This window comes from Phymastichus coffea, unplaced genomic scaffold (assembly GCF_024137745.1).
Source record: "Phymastichus coffea isolate CEN01 unplaced genomic scaffold, Cenicafe_Pcof_1.1 PCOF00001, whole genome shotgun sequence".
In the NCBI taxonomy this organism is placed as follows: Eukaryota; Metazoa; Arthropoda; class Insecta; order Hymenoptera; family Eulophidae; genus Phymastichus; species Phymastichus coffea.
Window position 1 is genome coordinate 5,179,158 of NW_026706812.1, and position 25,000 is coordinate 5,204,157.

At 47.1% G+C, this 25,000-nt stretch overlaps 1 protein-coding gene across 4 annotated transcripts in view; it reads right to left on the reverse strand.

The window, feature by feature from the left end:
• The window catches only part of LOC131675389 (anaphase-promoting complex subunit 1), an 896,320-nt gene that overhangs the window by 76,042 nt on the left and 795,278 nt on the right, over positions 1-25,000 (reverse strand). For all 4 annotated transcript variants that reach the window (XM_058954365.1, XM_058954368.1, XM_058954359.1 and 1 more), the window contains one exon: positions 15,610-16,171. In XM_058954365.1, coding sequence (XP_058810348.1) covers positions 15,610-16,171 — 562 coding nt within the window. The remainder of the gene's footprint in view (positions 1-15,609; positions 16,172-25,000) is intronic.

Here is a 25,000-nt window from a genome sequence, read left to right on the forward strand (position 1 = left end):
TTGCATTATGATACTCACGGGTGGCAGTTGGTTGGAGATTTGAAAATAACAACAATTTTGTTGGGTCAACAAAGTGGCTTCACGAAATATCCATGTTTCATTTGTGAATGGGATAGCCGTGCCCGAGATCAACACTATGTGAGAAAAGAATGGCCACTTCGACAAAATTTGACCCCAGGTAAGAAAAATGTTTTACACGAAAGTCTTATACCTGCAAATAAAGTCATCCTCCCACCCTTGCATATTAAGCTTGGTTTGGTCAAACAGTTCATTAAAGCAATGAAAAATTCACAAGACGAAAGCAACGCTTTTATGTATCTCTTCGAGAAATTTCCAAAACTTTCGGAAGCAAAGATCAACGAAGGAGTCTTTGATGGTCCACAAATAAGAGGACTATTACGAGATGAAGAATTTGAAAGAAGAATGACGATAAAGGAACGCAACGCGTGGCAAAGCTTTAGAGAAGTTCAGCATAAATTTTTAGGAAATAATAAAGACGACGATTACGAAGATATAGTAAATGAGATGTTGGGTAATTACAAAATAATGGGTAGCTTGATGAATTTGAAAATTCATTTTCTTCATTCTCATCTTGATTACTTTCCTGAAAATTTAGGAGACTTTAGCGAGGAGCAAGGAGAGAGATTCCACCAAGACTTCAAAGACATCGAAAGAAGATATCAAGGCTATTGGGATGTGAACATGATGTCAGACTATTGTTGGTCTCTTAAAAGAGACACTACTACTCCACACAAAAGAAAAGCGCTCCGCAGATCGTTTGCTAATAAAAGAACGCGTCATTCGTAAATCTTTTTGATCGACATCACTATCTGAAATCAAGTCTATATATCAAGCTAGGTGAATTTTAATTGCTGGAATCGATTGGCAATATCCGCGCGAGAAAACCATAAAGAGAGCTAACACAACCATGAACTAAGTTCTCACCGTAACTCATATTTGAATTTGAGACCGAGGATCCTCAGATTTTGATTTAGCGCGTCGAAATACCTAAAGATACGTGACCAAATTATAGTTAAAAATCTGTAGTGTAATGATGTATATGGAATACATGAATTTTATCGATCGGTGAGTCATTTGACCCTCAGATGACCTTGGAGGGTCATGTTGGAAAAAATAGAAAATACATATTTGGACGTAAAATTTCCCGCTCTTTCCGAATCCGTGGTCAGATTTTATGTTTTTCCGTAGTAAATGCGTTTGACCTTCAAATGTCCTTGAACACGACGTGCTGGGGTTATGTGGACCTCGGATTTGGATTCAGCGCATCGAGAAACCTAAAGATACCTGACTCATTTGTACGCATGTCTTTAGTTGTGATGATGTATGTGGGAAATACGAATTTGATCTATCGGTGAGTCATTTGACCCTCAGATGACCTTGGAGGGTCATGTTGGAAAAAATAGAAAATACATATTTGGACGTAAAATTTCCCGTTCTTTCCGAATCCGTGGTCAGATTTTATGTTTTCCCGTAGTAAATGCGTTTGACCTTCAAATGTCCTTGAACACGGCGTGCTGGGGTTATGTGGACCTCGGATTTGGAATCAGCGCGTCGAAATACATATAGGGTATCAATTTTGCCGAAGGACTTTTTCCGGTTCCTATTTGTGGTCCTGTGTAATTGGTGATAGAGTTTGAGTTTGAGTCTATTTATATCATTCACGCTGAAATGTAGATAAATGTGAAGATAGAAATCGAATAAATTAGATATCAAATCAAAGTATTTTTATTGATACTCCACAATTAGCGATGGAGAGATTGCGTTTTTCCTACTATTTCAAGTAACCGTTTGCATAATTTCAAAGATATAAAATCCGTAACATAAACCATTATATTAACAGTCGTATCATTATTTACATATTAATCATGTATATTATGTGTCTTATGAAAAGATTTAAACTGAAAACGGAAAATAATAGAATGATTGTAAATATTTTTATTGTATGTCTAGCGTCTATAAAATATGTTATGTAATGGGGTGGATTAGCTGGGACAAATAGGATTTATTTAAAGAACATATAACACGTACGTTAATAATTTAAGCTCGAACAACATTGCGTCACAAATTATTTAAGGGGAAAGGCTCGGAAGGCGCACTCGCTTCGTCGCGGAAAATTAACGAGGGTTATGTCGTCCGGTAATATCGATAATCGCGGTTTGACTAGTTACGAGAGAGACAGGTTGTATAAATAAACTTATCGGTTCGGATATTTTACACTTTATTAAAATAACAATATACATATGGCGTTGACGTGTGCGTCGGCCAATTCCGGGCTAAGTCCATTCCGTGCGAATTAACGCACAGGAAACAGACCTCCGCCTTACAACTATCCCGCGAATTCCACGAGGGTGATGCGAATTCACGCATACAGGCACTCATCCGCGTCCGGCCGATACGATGCTTGGAGAGAGAGAGAAATCGAGGCGCGCACCGAAAAACAAAAAGGGTATCTGACCTTGGGAGGGAGCGCTACTGCGGAAGTCCGCGTCCACTGGGCCAACGATGTCGTCCTCAAAGGCGGATTTATGGATGTAGTTGGTCTTCCTCCTTGATGATGGTCGCTCGATGGCAATCAACTGCACACACTGGTTTTTGTCGCGAGGCTCAACTAGCTAGCAATTAGTTGCCGGTCAAAACCCTACTACTCCTGTCCGATCTCGCGCCTTCCGCGACGTCTTACGCGCCCCTCCCCACAGGCACCCAAAACGGGCGAGCGCCGCCGGCTACGCACGCATGTGCGACTCACTACTTCTCCCTCTCCTCCTCTGCTCTCCGCTCTTGCCGTATCCCTCCAACGCCAGGCATCTCCGCCGATCAGGAATCAAACCTGCAACAAAGCCACATCGTGCGTCGATACTCGGTTTTAATCAACCAAGACCGATGTGGCTGCGGCTCAGGAGAAGGCACGCGGAAGAGAGAGAGAGGCGAACAGGGCGATCGAACTCAACGATCGATTCGCCCGTCACATCCCCTTCCAAGTCCATCGATACCCCCGATCATCGGTGGACGACCACCTCGACCTCCCCAGCACCGCCGCCACCGGTCTCGGGAATGCAGAGGGACATTAAACGGAAATAACAAAAGGGTAACACTCGCACACGTCAACCATCAAACTTAACATTTACTCCAATTAAAATTACCTTTCACCACTACTCACCCCATTCGCCTTAGTCGGTACTCCGGGCATCAGGTGTGCTGGCTTGCAACGCAAAGCGTCGCAGCCGCACCATCCTGATGTACTCGGCCGTGGTGGGGTGGCTAGGATTAACCGCCCCAGCCAGTCTATCTAACTCTTCGGCCTGTTCGTCCGTCCATGGCTCCCCAAGCGATGATCCTACTACCTCCGCTCGGAGTTGAAAAGGCCCCTCAGAGGGACCAGGGGCAGGATCAGCCCTCTCCGCATCATCGCCGGATCCTGCGGAGTGCGCCGCAAGGCGTCTCGCTGAAGAGAACTCGCAGCCTGGTGTTCTTGCCGCGCGTACTCTCGCAGCCTTAAGACTGCAGCGTCCGGACCGGCCTGCTCAGCTTCAAGAGCTCGTTTTCTCTCTATTCTCTCTCGTCGGAGACGGCCACCACGCCGCTGCTTCTTCCTACGCGGCTCGGTTGCAGTCCCATATTCGGCCTCCTCGCCATGAGCCCCTCCACTCTTCTCACTCGGCGGTCGAGGTCCATCCGCCTCCCTGGGCTGTTGCTCTCCAGACGCCCTCGCTACACCGTCGGCACCCGCCTGAGTCCGCAAATACTTGGCGTAAGTGGCAGCGCATCGCACGCAATGGGCGACCGTCACGTCCAGGCGCCCACAATTCCGACAGCAGTCTCTTGGGCTCGACGGCTCCGGGCACCTCGAACGGCGATGCTCCCCAGTCCTGCAGTTGAAGCAGGTGAACGGCCGCACGTCCAGCTCCCAGTCGAACGGCACCGAGCTCAGGCAAGCCAGGAAAGTGCCCGTCAATTGGCCCATCACCACGTCCTCTTCCCCGGTCCTTACAGCTGGAGTTCCGACGGAAAAGGCGTCCCGCAATGGGAGCCGCGAGCTCTCCTCCGGAGCAATCGGCCTCTCTTCCCCGCCTCGCCCAGGCTCGGGCCGGACAGCAGCGGGCAAACACGGAGTCCCCGGCGGAGGCGACCTCTCCTCATGCGTCTCCCAAACCAGTCGGCGGTGATGGGGAAAAACCCCCAACATCGGCTGGGCCTCGTCCGTCTCTCGGATCCACCGTCCAGCCCGGAACACCAGACGTGGCGGCTCGGCCACTGACACCTGACCGGCCAATCCGCGAGACTCCAGGGCAGGCTCTGCGGAGACCCCTCCATCACGGCCACTACGGCCATTCGCCACCGGCGTCTCAACGGAACGTGGAGGCGAAATGCGCACCTCCCTCAGGCGACGGGGGCAGGTCCGGTCGTGCGCTCCAAGTCGCTCGGATCCTGGAGCACTTCTTCTTCGCCACCCTCCGTGGGACCGGCAAGCGACTGCTCGGGCCGAGCCAAAGGCAACGAAGACTCGGCCACGCTTGCCTCCGTATTCTCGGGCTGCGGGTCCACTGTCCTGTCTCGTCCGGGGGAAGGCTCGCTCCCGACGCCTATTTCGGCTGTCAGAGCGGCCAACGCCGTGATTTCGTTCTCCATCCTGTAAATTTAAGGCTTATTAGTTATTTGGTCTTTCTTCGTTTCTCTTCTTCGGTCAAAATCAGTAATAAAAAAACAATTCAAAGAAAAAAAAAACGAAAATACAATCTAACCCGTCCACTTCATTACCCGACGGCGGTCGGTCGCCGTTCGTTGCCCACACCGCGCGGCGGAACGTAACGCTTCAAGTCCTTCACATGGACCATCGGAATCCGATAGTTATTATCAGTCTCCAACTCGTATATTACGTTCGAGACTTTCCTTACTATTCTATACGGTCCGGTGTATTCGGGGTCCAGTTTCGCGTTCCTGCCCATCGCAGCACACGACAACGAGTAGTTCCTCCGCCAAACTAAATCACCTACGCTAAATACTACGTCCCTTCGCCTCTTGTTATACTCTCTCTTCTGTTTTTCCTGCGCTTTCTCGATATGACGTCCCACCAAGTCTCGCAAAGCATTGAGTCTTTCTAATCGGTCCTGCCAAATTTCGGGTTTGATCCTCTTCACGGGAGAACGCCGCTCTATTTCCCTCCTTAAACTTTTCACCGGCCGAGGATTCCGACCGAAGTTCAGGAACGCCGGCGTAACCCTCGTAGAAGACTGGGTCGCGGTGTTAATCGCGTGCCTGAATTCGTGCAGGTAGCGGTCCCAAGTCCGGTGATCGTTGTCCACAAACATAGCTATCATAGTCTTCAGCGTCCGATTAACTCTCTCTACTGGATCACTCTGCTGATGGTAAGGGGGACAGAATACATGTTCAACGCCGTATTCTCGGAGCGTATCCTGAAACGCCTTGCTCTGATAAGCTTTCGCGTTATCCCTAACCAAGTACTCGGGCGTTTCCCATCGGAACAGGATCATTTCTTCAAACGCGTGCGAGAGCAACTTTCCGTTCGCAGAGCTCAATGGTTTGAGCTCGACCCATTTAGTAAAGAGATCCTGAAATACTACCATGTACCGAAATCGGTTTTTACATCGCGGCAACTCTATCACGTCCGTCGCAACTACCACCCACGGGCGCTCAATCATCCGTCTTCCCATCAACCCCTTCGGTACTTTCTGCTCGACCTTATATTTTTGGCAAACCTGACACTGATTTACGAACGTTCGCACGTCATATCGCACCCCTGGCCAATAATATTCCCTTATTACCCGATCGCACTACTTGTCCTGTCCGAAATGTCCGGCCGAAGGCGCACAATGGGCACCCTGCAAAACCCTTTCCCGATACTCGAGCGGAACAACCATTCGCCAGCACTCCTCACGATTGGTAACTGGATCAAGCAGATAGTCTGTCATATAGCGATACAACAGGCCGTCCTCTACCTTCCAATTTTTATATTTCTCCGGCCGCTCCTGGACTTCTTGGCATCTTCGCTGGTACCAAGAGTCCTTGATTGTCGTAAATTCGCCGACCTCTGCCTCGTCCTCAAACTCGCACGAGAGTGCATCCGGGACATGGTGCAAGGCACCCTACCTATACACTATCTCGCAATCGAGCTGTTGAAAATCCAGCACCCAACGCTCGAGTCGGCCGGTCAAATCTCGCTTGCTTAACAGCCTCGTCAACGCGCTATGATCCGTTACTACTACAAAGTGAAATCCCTCGATATACGGCCTAAACTTCTTAACTGCGAATCGAACCGCCAAGAATTCAATCTCGCTTACCGTATATCGTTTCTCATGCGCGTTTAACATACGACTCGCATAGCAAATCGGGTGTTCCCCATCCTCAAAAATCTGCACTAAACACGCTCCCACCGCGTATGACGAACCATCGCAATGTAGATAAAACGTCCGCTCAAAGTCCGGTCTCGCCAGCACAGGAGCCTCAGTGAGCGCTCTTTTCAGTCGCTCAAAGACCTCCCGTTGCTCCTCACCCCAAACCCACGACTAATCTTTCCTCAATAACTTCGTGAGCGGTACCTTTATATCACTTTTGTTTTCGATAAATCGCGCGTACCAACCTAACCCACCATACCCAGGAATCTACGAAGCTGCTCTATCGAACGAGGCGCCGGGTAGTCCATAATCGGCTGAATCCGATCCGGGTCCGGGCGCAGGCCCTCACCGTCCAACCTATAGCCAAGATAGGTCACCTGTGTACAAAAGAAGTCCGACTTTTCGAGGTTGATCTCCAAACCTACCTCAACTAAACACCGCAGTACTCTTTCTAACCAATGCATGTGGTCCTCGAAATTCGCGCTCACCACTAATAAGTCATCCATATACCAGAAAACGTTATGCGCAAACTCCGGTCCGAATAGAGCGTCCATGAAGCGCATAAACGTCGCGGGCGCGTTTACCAGGCCGAAGGGCATTCTTTCGAACTCCCACAGCCCCAACCCGGGAACCGCAAATGCCGTAAATTGTTTACTTTTTTCATCCAAAGGGATCTGTCAAAACGCCGACCTAAGATCAACCTTCGACAAAAATACGGCGCCGCGCAATCAATCCAGAATCGAGTCGAGACTAGGCATCGGGTACGCATCGATCTTTGTAACTTTATTCACCGGATGGAAGTCCAGACAAAATCGATTCGTTCGGTCTGCCTTTTTCACCACGACCGGCGCGCTACTCCACTGACGGCCGGATTATCCCTGCACGCCACATTCTTGTCGTCTCTTCTTGGGTAAACTTTAAGATCGGCGGCGACATCCGGCGTATAGGCGTTTGAATCGGTCTCGCATCCCCCACATCTATCACGTGTTTGATCAAATTCGTCACAGCCGGAGCAATTCCGGGTTCCGGCACGATGCGGTGCACCAACGCCAACACCCGCTCGCGTTGCGCGCTCACGTAACTCACGAGTCCCGCACACTTAGCGAATACGTGCGCCATCCCGTCCTCATTATTTGCGAAGAGAATCCATTCTCGCGAGCCCCTCAATCGCCATTCCCGTCTCTCGATGCTGATATCCTGCATCCACGCATTCCAAAAATCTGCGCCCAAGATTAGGTCATGCGCACACTGTGCCACGGCACACGCGATCAACGTCCCGCTCTTTCCCCCTATCTCGAGGTACAATTTCAGATCGCCCAACGGGTCCGGTTCCTCACCCGACACTCCTCTTACAAATATCGTTGGCGGCCTCAACCGTGACCTAAATCTATTTGCCAATCTTGGGCCCACAACCGTAACCTGCGCACCTGAATCCAACAACGCAAGATAATTGTTCCCATTTATCTTGATGGCTAGAAAAAATCTATTCTCCACTACGGCCACCTGGGATACGTCATCATCTTCACGCGGGCTCACGAACCGATCATTCGAGCCTGCCTCGGCTCTTCCCTTCGCTACGACGGAAGGCGTCTCCGTCACCATCGCACAGCTCGCCGGATCCTCGACCACCGATCCCCGTCGCATCACTCCACTGCCCCGCTCACCAGTGTCCGAGAGCCTTGGCGAGGCTCGCGGTGATTCCATTTCCCCGCGCCCCCCTCGCGCTCCGTCGGACCCCTCTTTTACCTGAGGCGCACCCGAGGGCCCCAGGGAGCGTCGCGGCGACTCGTCGGCCACGCGCTCAACCTGCGCTCGATCGGATCGCTCACTCTCTACTCCGAACTTCCCTTTTCCGACAGTGCGATCTTCCCTTCCTTCGCTTTCTACCGCTTTCCTGAACTAAACATCCTCGAAATCCGACACGTTCAACCGCTCATAACAGCGCGACAGACTATCCCAAAATTCCTCTGACCTACCCTTAGCTATTTCTGGATGCGCGCCTCCAGCTCCGCGCGCCGGCCTCTCAATCGCGCCCTTCTTATTCCGGTCCGGCGTCTTGGCCGCGAACAACAACGCAGCCTCCCTGGGCTCGACCTCTTCACTACCATTGATTTCCCCGTTACCGGTTCTCGTTGCGCGAGCCACCCTGTTCCGGTGCAACTCAAGCGCCAGCCGCGCTCGACCGAGCAGGCTCAAGCAGGGGTCGACGAGCGAGTTTCGGCCCCTGCCTGCGAGTTTCCCTGTTGCGCCAGACCATCCGCACACGTGGGGCAGTTCTGAAAGACCACCCCCGCGGTCCCGCAAACCTAGCAGCTAACCACGGCCCCCGGACACGCATTAGCAAAGTGTCCGGCCTGCCTACACCGATAACAGGTGGGGGCGGCCTACCTCCCTCGCGATTAACGCGATTCGGACACTGCGAGCTCGTATGTCCCCTGCCTCCACACGAGAAACAATTACCTCCGAACGCGCGCGAACTCACGCCAGCGCCCTCACCGCCTCGCTGCGCGCTCCTCTGCTGGGGAACCAAACTTGGCGGAACCGAGATCTGTGTCAGCGCTGCACTTGGATCCACTGGAACGGCCGAGGGTGCGGAATTATTCGCACTGATTACCCCGTCGGCTCCGGAACCCGAGGTCGGCCCCCCACCTTCGCCGGGCTGCGCTGTAGCCGTGAGCACCTCGCTCTTGGACGCGTCGCTACTCTTCCCTTTTAACCGCCTCCTAGAACGTCGCGCACCTGATCCGTCCTCCGGTGTCACCTCGGCGCCCTTTTCCGCTTCTAACACAGCGGTCCTTGACACCTTTCTCGCTGGTCCCGCCGAGCTTCGATACGCCGCGTCCTGAACCAGCCTGCTGTCGGCCGCCGGTGGTGGCCGCCACCTCTTCTCCCTTGCCCGCTGACGCTCGAATTCGCAGCCTACCCTCTTCAGTTCCTTGAGCGTAGCGAACGACTTCCCTTACAAGTACCTCGCGAAGGTGGCATGCAAACCTTCTTTGCAAATCGCCACCTGCCTTCTCTCCGAAGGAGGCCTATCAAAACGGCGAACGATACATTGGAAGGCGGTCAGGTAATCACCCAGCGTCTCTCCCTCTGCCTGTGTCCTTAACCGTAACTCCTGGTATAAATCCTCCCGCTTATAATACCTTCCGAATACCTCCTTTAAATCGGCGAGAAACTTCCCGAGGGATCGCCAAGTATTTTCATTATTCCGGTACCAGAGCGCCACCTTTCCCGTTGATATTATGCCCACCGCTCGGAGTACATCCTCATTTCTCAAACTGTAAAAATCCTGACATTTCCTAATATTGCTTGCGAAACCGTCCACATCCGCTCCCCCGTCGCCCGAAAACTTCAGCGACCAAGAGCGAAAGCGACTGACCAACCCCGCCTCATCCGGCCCGTCCTCATCCGAACTCGGGGACTCGCTCCAACTATCTTCCCATTCGCTTGCCGATGGGAACCTCGGCCTGTACTTCTCCCTAGATTCCCCTGGGTCGGCGAACCGTGGCCTGGCCCGCGGCGACGTTCCCATGGTTTTCACGGCGTGATTCTCTCGTGCGCCGCCCTTCAACAGTTTCCTAACTAAGTCTTCTCAATTCTTCATGGCCTCCCCAACCTCGCGTGGCAATGCCAGGGTGCTCGTTCTCCGGTCGAACGACCCCAATACTCCCTCCTCGGTGGCGTCGCTTTCCACTTCTGAGAAAAATTCGTCCTCCGAAACCGGCTCACGCGAGCTACTTTCCCTCCGCCGGCGCGACGCAGAGCGAGATCGTCGCTCCTCTCGCGCCCGTCTACGTGGCGTCCGAGTCGCCGTCATATCCTCGGCGCGCGGCGCATCCCGCCTACCCGCCTGCATCCCCAACGCGTCCTCTTCTACGCGATAATGCTGCACGCACTTCCCTTCGCATAACTAAGCCAGGCAGGCTCGCGACGATGTTCCACGCCTATCCGAAAACGTTCGGCCCTCCCGCGACACCCTGGAACGCCACCTCTCCGTAAGACGCCAACTCTTTCCTCGCATCGGCAAGAGCCGTCGCCCCATCATGTGACGCAATTTGGGCATTATCTTGCCCGTCCTCGCTCCTATACTCTGGCCCGCTTCTCCGCGCCGCTACCGGCGGCGGTCGCTCGTCCGAGGATGCCAAGCTCTCTTGCCTGCGAATTAACGCAGGCTCGATCTGGCCTTCCAGATGTCCGTTACTCCCCTCGCCTCTATCAGGCTGCAGGTCCATGTTGATCTCACGCGATTCCTCCCGCAGAATGGCATCCGGCGGGCCCGGCATAACGCCCGACTCAAAGTCACTAGGACTCAGGGGCGGATTAAACTCCGGCCGTTCACGCGAGATCATGTAGCGCAGCATGCGCTCCTGAAGTTCCCCGAAGCCACCCGTCACGCTAAGGCCATAACTCTTAAGGAGACTCAGTAACTCCGCGGGCGGAGTTTCATTGATTCGCCGCTTAAGAGCCCGTACCGATCTATCCTTTAATATTTCGCGCATAATCGCGCCCGCCGTCCCGCTTGGCGGCATCCTGACAAGCCCCCTGCTTCTCGCACCGCCCGAACGCCCAATCTACTATCACGCTCGCGATGTGGGCACAACCGACGACCGCGTCGCGCAACTGTCCAATTCTAAAACGAAATTAAACAAAAAGAAACACTAGTAACCAACACTAACTTGCCCCAAATTATCGTCCGGCCTACTCCCATCAACGACGGATGCGACTTCTACGCATTCGCTTTCTCCCGTTTATCCGTTACACTCGATCAATAATATAAAATAATTTTTCAGGCAGTGCGAACTATACGCACTGCTCTGCGTCCTTAATCTCAAAATAAAAACACAAATACTAACTACTCTCTCTCGTCGCGGCTCCCAGGCAAGGGCGCACCTTTTATAATCCGCTAATCAAAACAGATTAGTAGCCAATGGCCATACCATTCAAGTATCTAACTAACCGCGCTGACAACAACCGCTTCTTAAATGGATTCGTCTATCCGTCCTTTTACTGGCCGTATACTATGGGTATGATGAATAGTGGCCTTCGACACGTTAGGTCGATGACTCACTCGCCCGTGCCTGAGTGTAGCGACGACAACACAACCATGCTACAATTTCGGCCTCGTATCTCTCTCTCTCGATCGGCGCTCTCTGTGAACCCGAGATGGGGAATGTAACCAAACATCGCTCGAGCCGCGACTCAACGCAGCTCGGCCGATCGTTCGGTCACCTCTCCTCTCGGCCTCAACCAACCTTTTCAAATTCCTTTGTCTCCGCGAATTACTTTTCTACTTTATAAATTCACGTCCTGTCTCTCTTTCTCACGATCATCTCAATCCCGATTTCCGCACTTTCCCCACAAGGGATGCCATGTAACACGTACGTTAATAATTTAAGCCCGAACAACATTGCGTCACAAATTATTTAAGGGGAAAGGCTCGGAAGGCGCACTCGCTTCGTCGCGGAAAATTAACGAGGGCTATGTCGTCCGGTAATATCGATAATCGCGGTTTGACTAGTTACGAGAGAGGCAGGTTGTATAAATAAACTTATCGGTTCGGATATTTTCACTTTATTAAAATAACAATATACATATGGCGTTGACGTGTGCGTCGGCCAATTCCGGACTAAGTCCATTCCGTGCGAATTAACGCACAGGAAACAGACCTTCGCCTTACAACTATCCCGCGAATTCAGGCATACAGCCACTCATCCGCGTCCGGCCGATACGATGCTTGGAGAGAGAGAAATCGAGGCACGCAACCGAAAAACAAAAAGGGTATCTGACCTTGGGAGGGAGCGCTACTGCGGAAGTCCGCGTCCACTGGGCCAACGATGTCGTCCTCAAAGGCGGATTTATGGATGTAGCTGGTCTTCCTCCTTGATGATGGTCGCTCGATGACAATCAACTGCACACACTGTTTTTTGTCGCGAGGCTCAACTAGCTAGCAATTAGTTGCCGGTCAAAACCCTACTACTCCTGTCCGATCTCGCGCCTTCCGCAACGTCTTACGCGCCCCTCCCCACAGGCACCGAAAACGACCGAGCGCCGTCGGCTACACACGCATGTGCGACTTCAGCCGGCGACACTACTTCTCCCTCTCCTCCTCTGCTCTCCGCTCTTTCCCTATCCCTCCAACGCCAGGCATCTCCGCCGATCAGGAATCAAACCTGCAACAAAGCCACATCGTGCGTCGATACTCGGTTTTAATCAACCAAGACCGATATGGCTGCGGCTCAGGGGAAGGCACGCGGAAGAGAGAGAGAGGCGAACAGGGCGATCGAACTCAACGATCGATTCGCCCGTCACAAACAAACTCTCACGATGTAGAGCTAAACGCCGCTCCTTTAAAAACGTATGAGTATACGTGTATTCACCTTTACGTTTGATACTATCGTTCCGATGTCTCCTTTTCCAACAGAGTTGAACTCACCTTAAGTCACCTGACTTGTGACACTCGATCTATCTTAAGTGTGAAAGACCTCATGTTTACTCCAACTATCCACTAAATGAAATAGGTTTAAAAATTAATCGGTGACGGATCCGTTAAATTAAAAGGGAAAGAAATAACGTAATACGACGAATAAAATTAAAATCGTTTATGACTAAAAAACTACAGTCTTCGTTGGGCCGAAAGACTTACGCACACGAATAGGATTTACAAATTTTCAATAATACGGAGAGAGAGAGAGAGAATTCAAAATTTAACCGCGAAAACTAACACTCAGCGCGAACACTTAAACGGCCGCGATAGACAAAATACTCTCGTAAGTATTTTCACACAGAAAAAGGGTGGTGCACTTACTCTGCGGTGCAATTACGGTGATCAGTCGTAATTGTTTAACCAAATTCATGTTGACCAACGTATTCCTTCCTAGGAACGACTGCGCTGATTCTCCTCGATGCAAATTGGCTGTTGCTACGATTCATGCTGCTGCTCACTTGCTGCTGCTGTGATTACTCTTTCGATCACTTGCGCACGTATAAAAAAATCCAGAAAGATAACTTTTGATCGGAAAAACGGCAGGAACACAATAGAAAACAATTTGGCGGTACTCTCATGAACAACAACTGAGGCTTAACTGAAAAATTGAACTCTCGCGCGCTCTCTCTCTCTCTCTCTCAAGGTCGGCTTTGCTTTGGATCAAGTCATATCTGCAGGGTCGCACCCAACGGGTATCCTCTAAAGCGGGCGACTCGGGGTGGCTTGAAACCAATCTGGGTGTCCCGCAGGGGTCCGTTTTGGGACCTCTACTTTTCTGTCTTTTTGTCAACGACCTGCAGAATGTGATTGCTGATCGGGGCATTAGCCACATCTTGTATGCTGACGACTTGCAGATCTACATGAGTGTGAGCAAGGGTATGCTTCATGAAGGAATATCGCGGTTGTCGCGTGTGGCGCGTTTAGTGTCTGACTGGGCGGAGTGCTCCGGCCTGCGGCTCAATGCTGGTAAGACAAAAGCAATTATCTGTGGTTCGAGAACGAATATTAACACCCTAAACAGTGAGTGCTTGCCAGGCGTGGAGGTGCGGGACGGGGTCTTCGTTCCTTTTCGAGATGAGGTGGCAGTCTGGGTGTGACGCTGGACAGCAAGCTGTCTTGGCGGCAGCATATAGACCAGGTGGCCAAAAAGGTAAATAGGGCGCTGTACAGCTTGCGCTTTATCAGGGCTTGCACAACTTCATCACTTAGACGGAGATTGGTCGAGTCCCTGGTTCAGCCGCATCTGGACTACTGCGCGGTCGTGTGCCTGCATGCGAGCAGGGAACAGCTACAAAGGCTGCAGAGGCTCAGTAACTCCTGCATCAGGTATATCTTTGGTGTCAGGAGGGATGAGCACATAACTCCTTACAGGAAACGGCTTGGCTGGTTCCTCTCCAATTCTCGCAGAAATTACTTTTTGGCGGTACTGTTGTACAAGGTTCTGCGAATGAGGGAGCCACAGTACCTATTCCATTTATTTGCCTTGCACGTGTCCAGGTACCCGGGGAGGGGCTGTAGCGAGAGGGCCGAGCTGAAGGTGCCATCGGTGAGCACTGAGGCTGCACTAAGATCATTCGGGGTCGCGGGGGCGCGATACTGGAACTCCCTTCCTCAGTCGCTCCGGTAGCTTCCGACGCTTGCCTCATTCAAGGTAGCGGTTCGGGGGTACATCCTGAGCCTAGACAGTGGTCCGGAGGGTCGGGGTGGAGTGGCCAACGGTGTGGCCGTACGGGCCGACTAGTGTTTTTGACTCGGCAAACTTAGCCTCGATTAATGTAACTCCTGACTGTGCAATCAGCACTTAAAACATCAAACACCGGAGTTTTAGATAGAAATCAGCAAATGAACAGCACGTCGTCTCACCTGTTGGCTGTTAATTAGTATGTTATATGACTGATTTTACTATGTTTTATTTTATTTTATGTTGTATGACTAATCAATTTTTATGTTATACGACTGGTTTTGATTTTATGTGTATGACTCATTCTAATTTTTATGTATGTGACCTACCAAAACTTTATGATATGTGACTTACTGGAAATTTTATGTCATACGACTTTAATTGCTGACATGTTATAGCTGTACTATTGTTATTAGTTACACTACATTTGTATTGTAACTAAATTTGTAATTTTTACCGTGGAGTAAATAAAGTTTGTTCTATCTATCTATCTATCTCTCTCTCTCTCTCTTAGAAGTTCGCTCTAACATCATGAGTGCTACCGAATCGCGAACGTATCGATTGATCAAATCATGTAGCGTTGTAATTATTGTATATTTGATCACACTCTTGATGTCGAATACTGTTGTGATAAATTTACTATTTTATCACTATTAAAAACGTTCGGTTTGTTATAGAAACTATCTCTGGTTATTATTTGAAAAATTAGAAAAATACTATAAAATTTGAAAAATCTGTGATTATTTTATGATTTTTAAAAAGAAACTACTCTATTAAATTTTTTATTTTTTTTTTAACGTCGCTCTATTTATGCTCCATCAGTGCTAATCAGCAACTCAGGCTGCAATGTGTTTAAGAATAAAGTACATAAAACTTTTTTCAGTGTTGCTTGGATCAATCAGCAAGGAGTGGCAATTGAATCCGGGCCTACCGGGTGCGAGTTCATCGCCCTACCGACACAGCCATTGCAGATCTCAATGTATTAACTTATTCTTTACTTTTTTTTGTAAAATATATAACTTAAACGTAAGAAAATTGACCTTATCATAAAAAGTAAGTTTTGTACAAACCTGATTCCCATGAATCCATTTGTAGAGATATTTGCTGTTTGTTTGCTAAAATATTTTCTATGTTAATTAATCTTTCTAGATCTGAACAATAATCTTTATACAAACTAGGCAAACATAAAAACTTGATTTGCCAAATTAGAGATGGATTTGCCTTCACTTTTAGTGAAATAGCTGATTTGTATATGTCAAACCATAATGGTAGTAAACTAATTTTATCTCTGATAACACATTCGTAAGCAATTATTATCAAATTTTGCAGATATCGGTTTTCGATGTATGACATGTCTTGTCGAATTTGATAAAGCTGACTGTCAAATTCTAATTTTTCAATTGTAAACTTATTGAATTTATTAATACAAAATGCACTTAATTTTTTATGCTTTATATTTTTACAACACCTATCATACTGCATAAAGTCATTCGAATCATGCTTTTTTAAAAAACTATCAACAAAGTAAAGCATGATTGAATCTGTAGTAAAAGATGTAATTTGTTTCAACGAAGCTGTCCATACAATAACATCATCTGTAGTTAAGGTTTGAGCTAATAAAGTCCGGAAACCCTGAAAAAAAGAAAATTCAATGTATAAAGTATAAGTTTTATATATTTTAGACTTTAAGTCTCATGTACTTTAGTTTGATGCATTCAGTTATAATGTGAATTTTTATTTCGCACGGAAGCAACTTTATTTCGCTATGAAATTAGGACACTCGAATACCATATATTGTTTCGGAATATTTCAAACCGAATCGCGATGTTCCAGTTTATTGCGCACACGAGAAGAAGAAATTTTGAAAATAAAAAATAATTCATTCATTTCTATGGTTCATGGTTACTTAGTCCAAAATTTGATGCACCATAAATGAAGAACCTGTACGAATGATATTATTTTGGGAAAAGACAATTTTTAATTTGCTATGAATGATTAGATTTCATTCATTGTTTGACATTAAGTCATTATAGATTCGACATTATTATTATAATTTCCTCTATAAAACTACAATAAACAGATGTAATAGCGTCGGCCTTCACTGCCAACAATTCCGCTACTATTAACAAATTATTTAAGGGGAGGGTAAGGGAGGCGGTGTGTCGCTCCTAGCAAAGCAGGAAAGAGAAGGTGTAGACACAATGATCTTCACACACACAGTTTCTTCGCACACAAACCGCGAAACAATGCCGAGGAAAATAGAGAGAGAGGAGAGAAAACTGAACCTGACCAAATGTGATGGCTGCTTGGCAGGTGGGCTGCAGGTGACTTGGCTGGCGCAAGATGTAGCCCAGTTCTGACGCTGTCACGGCTCTCACAGTCTCTCTGATTTCTGATAGCAAGAATGGCGACCCCTCAGGACTTCTGGTGCGGCCGATCTCTCAAGCGTGCGTCGATCTAGTGTCGCGAGTGCGTGAGAGTCGGCTTCTCACGCCTTCCCTACCACTGTCCTCCTAATCGGCGGCACGCGGCACTGCCCAGCGCGACAAGTGCCGCACGCCAAGCTTCACCGAACTACATATGATTTTCTTCTCTCTCTCTCTCTCTCTCTCTCTTACTCTTGATGTTTCTCCCCATTTCGCTTGCTCGCTGCTGCCTCCTCTCTCTCTTCTAGCCGCAATGCTGGAAAGAATAAAGGCAGGCATCAGACACGTAAAATAACATGCGTTTGATGCCAGCCGTGCGCCTTCGCCTAGGATAGAGAGAGAAGCATACACACGGTGCAGGCCATGACCAGCCTACACCGTCACACAGAACGAAGGAACACTATATTTGAGAAGCTAATTAAAATATTTATATGTTAGAAAAAAAACTTCTGTACAAATTTTTACATGAATTCTTGAATGTCTAAGATTACTTGCCAAAAAGAATTGTTCCTATATTCATAAAATTATTCTAGACAGAGCTGTAAAATAAATATGTACGTATTAAATCAAAGTAATCAAACAAATATTAAATAAACAATAAAATTTGGAAAAATTGTATCAGCTAACTTACGCTTAATATACTTAATATACTAATATCCTAAATATAAGTGTAATTTTAAAAATTTGAATTATCGGTTGATTCATTGATATTGTTTTAAGTATCTTAGAGCAAGAACATTGAAAATTTACAACCAAAGCTACTAAGAAATGATCAACCAAAGCTATTAGCAAATGATCAACTAACGGTGTGTCTAGCTTGTACCGATATAGTTTGGTAGTAAATCTGTGATAATATTAAGCAACAAAAAATTGTAAATCTATAGCATATCATCATGTAGCTTGCTATGAAACTTTCTGATAACTTATTATTTTATTTTGTTTGTATTTAACTTATTAATTTCCTCGATTTGCAATCAAGAGAAATCAGAATAAATCTCGATATCTCTGAATACAAGTCAAAGATTAATATAAAGAACTTAGATGAAATCTAAGTTCTTTACATAAGGGAAAAAATAGGTATGCAAAAAGAGCTAAAACATAAAACAGGAAGAGCAGAAGATGGAAGAGAATGGAAAGATAAAGAATACAAAGAATTGAGCAGTCTAGTTAGGAAGAAACTAAACAAATTCCTGATAACAAAAGAGAACAAGGACAGAAAAGAGTATAAAGAGGGGAGAAAAAGGTTGAGAGAACTAGAGAACATCAAGAAGAAAAAAATAGCTGAAGAAAAGTGGTTAAGACTGGAAAACAGCAAGAGAGGGGCGAACTTTTGGGAAGCCTTGAAAAGTTTCAGGAAATGAAAAAGCAGATAAAGGTACAGAAATCACGGAGAAAGAACAACTGAAGCAGTTCACTCCGAAGGAGGAAGCGAATGAGAATCTGCTGCCGAAAAAAGGAATGACGGGAAAGACAAAGAAAAACCTGAAGAGCAGGATAATGTGCTAAAAGATGAGGGCGAAAGGACAAAGAAATGGAGCGAACAGAGTGTCATGAATAGAGAAATTATTAGAGAGGAGGTGGAGAAGGCAATAAAAGGGTTAAAAAAAAAGGCAAAGTGGCTGGACAGATCGGAATTCCAGGAGAGTTCTTTAAGGGCTTAACTGAAGGCTGGCTAACGGAACTAAGACTTTCAACCAGATTTAGGAAAAAGGAGATTTACCTGAGGATTGGAAAAGAGCTCATATATTCCTAATATATAAATCTAAAGAAGAAAACAAGGCAGAGAATTACAGAAGAGTGTCTCTGCTTAACGTGCGATACAAGTTATTGATGGTAATTCTGAATGACAGGCTTGGAACTTTGTTGGAAGAAGGCTTACTATGGGAGAGCCAGGCGAGGTTTCGAACAGAAAAGGGAACGAGAGATCATATATTCACGCTAAACAGCATTTAGGGAATAAAGTCCAAAGAAATGGACGAAGCATTTTCCTAGCCTTCATCGATTTTAAAAAAGCCTTCGACTCGGTGAATAGAGAAATACTGTTTAGAAAATTGGAAGAGGAAGAAGTCTCAGGAAGAATGCTGAGGATAGTTAGAGAAATATACAGAGAGACAACATGCGAGGTAATTATGGAAAATCGGACACCCAGTATGGTCTACAAGAGATGCTAGACAGCATAAAAAGATATAACAAAATGAACGGTATGGAATTAAACGTAATGAAGACAAGGATGATGGCAGTAAGGAGAGGAGGGAGACTAAAGAGGAAAGCAGAATGGAATTATGGATAGGAAAGGCTAGTAGTAATGAAGGAATATAAGTATTTAGGATTCTGGTTTACTTCAAGGTGAGGATACGGAACACATATGAGAAAAATGAAACAAAAGGCACTGAGGGTAGTAAACAGCACTTGGGGCCTTATGAAGAGAGCTAGACTAAACATCCTGGACAGAAGACTGTTAATACTAAATTCAATGGGAAAAAAAGCGGATCGCTTATATCGGTCGGAGATGTGGGAATGGTCGAACCAAAAAGAGTTAGAAAAGGTGCAAGTGAAAATAGTCGAGATAACATTAGGAATAAACAGAAATACACCAGACTATATATGGAAGATTGAGGAAAGAATAAAAAGCCTTTACTTGGAAACAATAAAGAGGGTGATAAATTATACAGGTGAGTAGATCTTGGAGATAAAGGAGAGATAGACTACCTAAAATATGTTTAAAGGAGGGAATAAGGGGAGTGTTGAACAATAACACAACAAGATAGGGAAATCGAAAAAGAGAAATTGCTGGAAGTAACGAGAAAAATTTTACAAACAAGACATTTAAACAATATGGAGCAAGATAGAGGAGTCAAGTTACTGGAAACACTACAAGAGATGGAAAACTAGTATAGAGAGAGAGAGAGAAATATTGGGTGAAAAGGGGCGGGGAAGGACACTTAAAAAAGAACGAACAAGAATAAGATGTTGCAGCATAGGAAAAGAGGGAAACAAAGGTTTCACCAAATAGGAATGCAGAGTATGTGGCAGGGAGCAAGAAGACCTCCAACACATCTGGATCTGTGAGACGGCGAAGAAGTGCCTAAAAAGAATGGATAAAGGCGATAGATAACTAAACAGGAAACAATAGAGAAAATGAACTGATCGAAAAATTAGGAAAGATACTGGAAGGGGAATTAGAGAAAGCAACATGTCAATATGACAGAGCCTTTGAGAAGCTAGTGGAAGATAATAGGAAAAGTAGAGGAAAAGAACATTAAGAGGAACAGTTGGAAGAGCGGGAGGGGGGGTAATGAGAGGTGAGGACACAAGTATAACAGGGACAGAAGAATTAGGATGAAGAGAGAGAAGCAAGAGTAAGATATAAAAAAAGTCGTAACGAAATAGAGCAGTTGGAAGGAAGGAAACATGAAGAAGAAGGAAGAAGACTCAATCCTACGAAAGCTGAAGACTCAAAAGATGTTAGGTAATTTTTAAACCGGAAAAAAACAATGTACGTTGATCATGCTATATAAAAGGGAAGTATTATATGATAGGGGTAAAGTAAACAATTAATTTTATACTTAATAGAAAATAAATACTATTGTAACGCTCCAGTCTGATTTGTCCCCCTTTTTCCTCTGAAAAGTAGCAACCCGACGTACACAAGACAATCAAAGAAAAGCGGTAATTGAGCGAAGGCGCTCTTCTCACATATATGCAAATGTGTTAGGGCAACTCTGCGAAAACATTACTATATAAGGAGCGTGACGTCACGACCGTGGGAAATTTATTGTTTACAATAGAAAATCGACAATTATAAAGTTTTTCAAATGAACAAAAGTATTTTTTAGTCAATTTTGATGCGCTGATCCTGAATTTCATGTTGTTATAACTCTCAAGTCGGTATTTATTAGTTTAATTTAATTAACAAGTTAATATTGTTAGTTATTTTGCAGTAAATAATCATATTGTTAATTCGAATATGCGATTACGTCCACGACATATTGAAACAGAGAAGCAAGAATTTGACACTTTGATAACTAATTATTCACTAAGTTATCAATAAATAAAAAATTTATAATTTTTTTAAACAATTAAAATTGCATTGTTAGATAGCGAATCTACGACCGATACTACGTCCACTTTCGTCGTGCGTATCGACTCAACGGTGGTGCGTGATGTCATCCTGGAGCGCTCGGGCAAGCTCGCTGGGAAGACGGCGAGGGACATTTTTAAGTGCGGTCACGGAAATCCCGTCTTCATCCGCCAGCTATTACCGCAACCCATCCACAACCTCTTTGTAAAGGCACTCGCGTGCAGTCGTGAGCTGGGTTTCGCGCGCCTTTTCGTCTCGGGCATGGTCGTCCATATGCGGGAGAACACACGTTCCACCCCTATCCCAATCACGTCGGAGAGTGACCTTGACACCTGCGCGCCTGTGCCTCCTGGTCACCCTCTTGCCCAGGCCGCTCCGCGCTCTGGTGCCATGTCAGTGGCTGCCACTCCGATTGGCACTCGCAGACATGCTCCACTCAACCTTAACTTCGCGCTCCAGGTTGTCAAATCGCGACCTACTGTCTCCATCCCAAAAAATCCGGCTCCGCAACTTAGCAAAACAGACGGCTGTTTCAGCCCGACAGTGTCTGTTTTTCCGGCCCAGCCATCTCAAGCCATCCCAACTTCATCTCCTCCAGTTTCTGGCCCATGATGCCCTCTAATCCGGGACCATACCCCGCCCTCTGCTTCTTTCGTTGTCGGCCACATCAATATCAACAGACTTAATTCCCCCCGTCACTTTGCTCTTCTCGAAACACAAGCCATTTCTACACATTTTGATGTCATAGCCATTACCGAAACTTTCCTCTCACCTGATATCTCTGACTCACACCTCTCTCTGCCCGATTTCAATTTTTTCAGGCTTGACCGAATTGGAAAGCAGGATGGCGGTGTTGGTCTGTACGTAAGATCTCACTTTAAATTCAGTTTCCTAGCTACTTTTGATCCAGTTTTCGATAACACGCCTGAATTCATCCTGGGTGAAATAAAGTCCGACAACACCAAGCTTTTGATGGCGGTGGTTTACAGACGTCCCTCTGCTTGCTCTCCCACACACTTTTTTAACTGCTTGGCCACTTACCTCCCTCTGTACGGAAATGTCATCATTACCGGTGATTTCAACGCGGACCTGGGTTCCAGCTCTCTGCCAGATGCTCGAGCATTGAGATCTCTCGTTGACCTGCACAACCTCCACTTCGTATCCACTGCTCCCACTCATCACTGTCTTGATACAAATCCCCCCTCCCACACTACTCTTGACCTCTTCATAGTGAAAGACCTAAATGCTATCCAGACATTTGGAAAGTCTGTTACTCCTTTTATTGCTGGTCATGACTTCATCTCGCTCACCTATCGTTTCGCTACTTATAATCATATCACCAAAGTCATTAGGTCCCGCAGTTTGAATCGGGTGGACGAAGCGGCCTTAAATGGGACCCTCAGGGGCCTTCTCTCGAATCTGGTCGACAATTTTTCAACACAACTGCAGCACTCTTTCGTCTCATCGATCGAAGCCGACGTGCATCCCCTTGACAACCTGGTGCACTCTCTCACTGAAGTCCTCATAAAATCCTTTGACGAGGTAGCTCCTCTCAGGTGCATCGGGTTGTCTTCTAGGCGTAAACCCTGGGTGACCCCGAGCATTCTTGCGCTTATGAAAAAGCGTGACGCTGCCTATAAACTGGCATCCTCCACCCGCTCGGGCAGTGACGTCGCTGGGTACCGAAGACTACGCAACGATGTCTCAAATGCCCTCGACTCTGCAAAAAATTCCTGCATTTCAGGCAGACTGTCTTCTGCAGCGACCAGCAAGGCCAGATGGAGAGAGTTACGAAACCTGGGAGTCACAAGGCGCGCTCTTCCATCCCCGTTTCAATTTTTTTCTCCAGCCGTACTTAACACTCACTTTGCCAACATAGTCAACTCGTCCCCTCCATTGACACGTGACTTTTTGGACGCCCTTTTAGCGAGTCCCCCAAACGCTCCTCACGTCCACTCCCCGTTCAATTTTCGTGAGGTCACTAGCCAGGAGGTCATGGATGCACTAAACTTGTCCACATCCAGAACATTCGGTCCCGATGGTTTGTCTGTCAAGATGCTTAAACTCGTCTCCTCTTCTTGTCTCTCATCTCTCACGCATCTTGTCAACAAATCATTACTGTGCGGCGTCTTCCCTACCTCCTGGAAACGGTCTCTCATCACCCCTCTTGCCAAAGTACCTTCGCCCGCTCTTTTATCGGACATCAGACCGATAGCAAGGTTATCTGAGGTATCAAAGGTGCTTGAGAGGCTCGTTCATGTACAACTCTCGTCTTACCTGGACCGCCACAAGCTGCGTGATCCACGGCAGGCGGGTTTCGTGCGGTTCCACAGCACCCAGACAGCTCTCCTGGGTGTCCTGGATGACGTCCGCAGGGCTATTGAGGAGCGTAAAATTACAATCCTCGTCCTGCTGGATTTCTCCAGGGCTTTCGACGTCATCCCCCATGGTCGTCTGATGGTCAAGCTCAGGGACCTATGCCTGTCTGACACTGTCCTGAGATGGTTTTTTAGCTATCTGACTGACAGGTTTCAGGCTGTTATGGGGGAGGATGGCAGGGTGTCGGATTGGCTCAGGGTTGCTACTGGAGTACCGCAGGGTAGTATTCTGGGACCCTTGCTATTTGCAATCTTTATCTCGGACCTGCCCTCTGTTCTTTCCTTCATGAACTATATGCTATATGCCGACGACACCCAGGTCTATCTCCACTGTCATCCTAGCAGCCTTGCGGAGGCTTTGGGGAGGGTGCAGCTTGATGTGCAGGCTATAGCGGATTGGGCACTAGGAAACGGTATCTCCCTGAACCTCACCAAGACCAAGGTCATGATACTAGGCAGCGAACAGTACGTTAGGGCTATTAACTTGAATGACATCGTGAAGATCACCATTAACGAGGTTCCACTCGACTATGTTACCAGTGCTCGAAACCTGGGCGTGACACTTACTCCCACATTAAACTGGTCCGAACATGTGAGAGGCGTGACGAGGAGGGCATACAGCTGTCTGGCTTCACTTCGTTTCCACAGGAAATCTCTCTCGACTACCCTCAGAAAAGTTCTTGTCGAGCAACTCGTTTTCCCACATTTTGATTACCTCTTAGTGGTTTGTATTCAGCTTGATGGAGAGTGCTCGTCTAAGCTTCAAGTTGCGCAAAACGCCTGCGTACGCTTCGTAATAGGATGGATCCCTTTTATACCTTCTCTATCCATAAACAGCCACATCACGCACCATAGACTAGCCCTGGGCTGGCTATCCCTCACCCCAAATAGGTATAGAGCCCTTGCCGTTCTGGCCTACTCCGTTGTGTCCAGAAAATCACCGCATTACCTGGCCAAAAACCTGTCTGTCCTGCTCGATGGTGTCATTATCCGGCGCTCGGGTCGCCACCCGCCGTCGGCGTTCGAATACAAGGCCCCTCGAACCGAGGCATGGAACCATTCCTTTGCTATCCTTGCTCAGAGAATACTCAACTCACTGAGCGTGACCTTGTTCTCCACCGATCGGATCCCTAACTTCAGGGATTGGACCCGTGATCTATTCTTGAACTACGAGGCTAGAGCATGGATTGAGAGGGCGACTCGTGAGAAGTTAATGCCGGTACCGGCACTGACGATTATACTCGCACATCAAACAGGGTCAATCCAGCCCAAAATTATCCATCGTCCCACACTTACCCCTCTATCGACCTATGGTTCATGAAATAGCCAATTGAATGGTTATTTTCTAGCCGAACGCACGTCGATCCGTCTTTATACCTTTCCTCTTTTCAGACCTTCCTTCTGTCAAACTGGTGCCATTCGCGTCTTTACTAGTCTTGCTATTTTTATTATTTTTTACTACTTTTAGTATTTTGTTGTTGTTACTATTTTTATTGTTTTCTATTACCTTTATTGTCTTCATTATCTTAGTATTATTTTTCATCTTTTATTATTGTTAACTTTGTCTTTTTATCTG